The sequence below is a fragment of the Lactuca saligna genome, chromosome 8, assembly GCF_052625555.1.
Source record: "Lactuca saligna cultivar CGN05327 chromosome 8, ASM5262555v1, whole genome shotgun sequence".
Taxonomy (NCBI): Eukaryota; Viridiplantae; Streptophyta; class Magnoliopsida; order Asterales; family Asteraceae; genus Lactuca; species Lactuca saligna.
This window is the reverse complement of record NC_136424.1, coordinates 37,615,741-37,619,945: the sequence shown is the minus strand read 5'-3', so window position 1 is coordinate 37,619,945 and position 4,205 is coordinate 37,615,741. Positions and strand designations below refer to the sequence as shown.

At 34.0% G+C, this 4,205-nt stretch overlaps 1 protein-coding gene across 1 annotated transcript; it reads right to left on the bottom strand.

Annotated features, from left to right (window-relative positions):
- Window positions 1-987: 987 nt before the first annotated feature.
- On the bottom strand, window positions 988-2,173 carry LOC145011465 (putative transmembrane ascorbate ferrireductase 3). The gene is made up of 4 exons (XM_078970194.1): window positions 1,956-2,173; window positions 1,812-1,860; window positions 1,540-1,739; window positions 988-1,344 (listed from the first exon to the last, which is right to left on the bottom strand). Exons 1-4 carry the CDS (start codon window positions 2,118-2,120, stop codon window positions 1,084-1,086), a joined length of 675 nt encoding a protein of 224 aa, XP_078826320.1. The 5' UTR covers window positions 2,121-2,173; the 3' UTR covers window positions 988-1,083.
- Between the last annotated feature and the right edge of the window lie 2,032 nt (window positions 2,174-4,205).

Genomic DNA, 4,205 nt, shown 5'->3' with positions numbered 1-4,205 from the left:
TCACCAAAAACACACATGGGATGTCAGCAAGGAAGGTTACGGAGCATAAAGAATCATGATGGTGAAATGAGGACTTTCAAGCTATAACAAATTGATATAAGGAGCTTTTATCAAGCACTAAGGATGGAGAAATATATAAGGAGGCCAAACAAGAGGCATCGAAAGAAATAGCTAAAGTAAAGTCTATGGCATATGAAGAGATGTACATGAGATTGAACACAAATGAAATTGAAAAGAGAGAGAGAGAGAGAGAGAGAGAGAGAGAGAGAGAGAGAGAGAGAGAGAGAGAGAGAGAGAGATGACAATAGTTGAATTATAGTGAAAGATAAGGATATCAAGAGGAAATAGGGTAGTTACTTTCATTCTTTATTTAACTTTTAACAAAACTATTATGTAAATGAGGGAAGGGAATGTAAAGAGTATAAAATGTGTTGGAAGACATACAATGAGTGTTTCTACATTTAGTGAAGGTGACATTAAAGATTATAGTGTTAGGTTTGAAGGAGTTGGCTCTTATCGAGATCATGACCTTAATTAAAAGGGTGTGGATCGAGGCTAAAAATTCGGATAATGGACTTGTATAGGCCTAGGTAGTTGTTTCCTTTCTATTGTTTGTGTTTGTCACATAGTTTTTATCATATTACTCTAGTTTCATCTTGTATTAATAGTATCTTCTCCTCACTATATTGGTTACCTCTATCCCGCTTTATTTTCAATTTTATTGTGTGTATATGTTTTTTCTTTTTAGTCACACATCACTCTTTATTCTTCATTGTGGGTGATGTTTAGTATACTCTAGTGTGGGCTCATGTTAGGCTTAAATTTTTCCTTATGTCAAATCATCAATGAAATCAATCTCATTATCCTTGAGTAGAGGTTTCCTACATATATATCGTACCTCCCTCTTTTGGGACTTGGATAGTTGGTTGGATTGGAGCTAAGGTACAAATGATTGTAAAAACGATATTAACAACAAAGGAAGTCATGGAACACAAAACCAACCAATAAATCTTTAATACAAATGAAATTCCTTTAACAAACCCGAAAATCAAATTAAAAATTATCACACCCTTCAATATTCACTCAAGCAAAACGACCAAGAGAGACAGAAATATCAACTGTGATCCCAAACAAAAGGATAGCCAAAGCAAGAAAGTTGATCAAATAACTTTCTCGGTTGTTGGTGAGCTGCAAGAACGTGAATTTCTGCATCAGTCCAGTTTCAGCTGCACATATCGCCATGTATAACAAAGCTCTTCCTCCAAACACGTGCCATGGCGCTAGTCTTGCTCTTGTCACAGCTGATGCTTGTGGAAACACAAATAAACTGAACCCAAATAACCACTGTCCAATTCAAAGATACAAGAAACAAGCAAACACGTGTAGTTAGAAGATTAATCACAAGATAATCTTTACCGATAATACTGATAAAGTAAGTATACATGAAAGATGCAAAAAGAACATATATATATATATATATATATATATATATATATATATATATATATATATATATATATATATATATATATTTATTACCTGCAAGATGAAAAGACAGAATGTGCCGATGCCAATCCAAGAATGCAAGCTATACATATCGAGCATGTTCATCTTATCATGGAACTTAAATGTCGCATGTATCCCCACAATGCCCAAAACAAGAGCTGAGAGGTTCAAGAACATATGTACGAACTTCTGTGTTTGCCTATCTGCTGGAACTGTCTTGTATGCCATCATCGCTGCTCCAACAACACACATAAAGATTTGAATGCATTAACATCTGGACTTTAATAAAAAAAAAACAAACATACCTTCACCAATGAGGAATATGAATCCGAAGAACATTAGGAAAGGGTGGACCTGTACAAAGAAATATGCATGATGATCGATAACTTTAATTAATCGAAATTTACAAGTTTCAGTTAGTATAATCAACATGAATGGGAGTGATTTACATTGAATATACGATATGGATTGGATGAATCAAGGTCCATGCCTTCACGATAGTGCAACAACCAAATAAGCATAAGGATGTTTGCTAAGATACCAAACAGGTGCGCTGAAATGGTGATTTTTGAGGCAGTTCTCCATAAGGTCTCCCTTGGAAAGGAGTAGTCCATTGATGGATTAGAGTTGGGAAACAGTTAAGGTGCTGTTTTTGTGGAGTTATATTTAATATATATGATCTTGTTTAGATGTTGTGAATAAATAGTGTCACAGAAGAATCTTTGAATGTATAAAGTTTGCTTGTGATCATAGGTTTGGTATCAAGGGAGACTTGCTTTTGCAAAGGCTTCAAGATGAAGGGGACTTATAAGCCAGCTAAAGGGTATATGTTCTTGGACACCCTTTTGGTTAAACAAGGGCCCACTGCCAGCATGGCTTAACTTCATGGGAAAAAAAGAGAAAGTTTGATCCAAATTATGGCATGGCATTTAACACGTGTGATTACAATTTATACATAATTTTTAGGATTATTGACAAAGCGTGGATCGAGCACCCGACCAATGAGATCGGTGAGATTTGAGAACATGGCAAATGCAAGAGATGATTGTCTAACTTTAAACGGATCAGGGCCAATGTGACGATGTTATGGACTTATGGCCAATTGGCCCAATTCCTACCGTGGTTAAATAGGGCTCAAATTCTTACATTTGTGCCAATGAGAGACGATGATGTGATGTTACAAACCTCAACAGACTAAATAACACATCCAAAATAGTTTTATGACCTAGAATGCATTTTCTAAAACAATGTTGACAAGTTAAAAGTAATTATGATAGTATTAAGAATATATTACTTTAGCCAAATTCAAGCCGCTGCCAACTATTACATCTAAATATGGATATGGCAAAAGAAACAGATGACATGTTGAATACATAATGAATCCAAATAAGTATACCTGGCGATGGAGCAGGTTTTGATCCTGATCCGATCAAAACCCGTAAGAATTATATGGGTTTGGAGCGTAGTTTTTGATTCGTTTACCCGTTAATGATCCATACCCGTTAACCCTTTTATTAAATGGGTCGGGTATGGATCATCACCGATCCGCTCCATTTATAACTCGCCCCATATAAATTTTAGAATTATACATTTATATTTTGTAAAAGTTTAATTTTAATTCCAATCAAAAGTTCAAAGGGCAAAGGCCAAAGAAAAAAACGCTTTTACATAGGAATCGATAAGTCGGTTTCTAAACTTATAGACTTCTATCAAGAATCATAATTTCATTCAATTTATAATCATCAAAAATCGTCATATCCATTTCTAATTCAATTAATCATTTTTTAACATGAAAAAAATTGGCAATTGTTATTCGCTATCACTACAACCGACAGTCATAAATCAATTCAAAGTTGTTGCAATAGTGATTTTTAATTCTGGTTGAAATTCCTCGAGTATGTCATGTCCTTTTCTAAATCAATTTTTTTTTTAAATGTTATTTTAAGTATTAAGATATAGTATACATTTTTTTATTTAAGACATTTTATTTTAGGAATTAGTTAAAATGTGTTTGATTATTTAAAAAACCTTTGGGTTACGGGGCGGGTTTGGATATTCGTTGATTCGGTGGATAAGGGTATGGGTCTGATTATTTAAAACCCTGCGGGTTACGGAGTGGGTTTGGATCAGATTTTGAATTTGTTAAAAGGGTTTGGATCTAGACCGATTCGCTCCAAACCCGCTCCATTGTCAGGCCTACGAATAAGTAAATTATTAATATGGATGATGTTAAGTATAATTACTCATGAATACTTTGTGTTCATTCATTTGGATTTTGTAAATGATTAATCTATAATCTATGTAGACTATATAATGAATATTATTTGAATGTGTGATTCTATTATCCCCCCTCCCCCTCCCTTTTCCTATGTAAGTGTTATTCCTCTTACCTACAAAAATATATTTGTTTATATTGTGTTGTGAGTGATGATGTGACAATAAATATGGTGTTGTCCAAGTGATTAGATATAAAGGCTATAAAAATACTATATAAAAATATATAAGGGGTACCAAATGGATTCTAACCCAGCAGTATCAAGTGTTATCTTTCCTTCTTGAGGTCGAGGGTTCATGTCCCGTCATGGAAATAGATGGAATTTAGGAATAGTTTAGAAGTAGATTAGATTTGTTGTTCAAAATAAATTTGAGGTCTTCAATATCTTTAAGAAGTAGAAGGTTGTAGTAGAGAACGAGACTAA

Excerpts from the sequence above, each read along its gene's own strand:
- LOC145011465 (XM_078970194.1), bottom strand. The coding sequence starts at position 2,120 with ATGGACTACTCCTTTCCAAGGGAGACCTTATGGAGAACTGCCTCAAAA. Across the intron at positions 1,861-1,955 it reads ATCCATATCGTATATTCAAT|GTCCACCCTTTCCTAATGTT; the intron begins GTAAATCACTCC and ends TTCTTTGTACAG. Across the intron at positions 1,740-1,811 it reads CATATTCCTCATTGGTGAAG|CGATGATGGCATACAAGACA; the intron begins GTATGTTTGTTT and ends TTGTTGGAGCAG.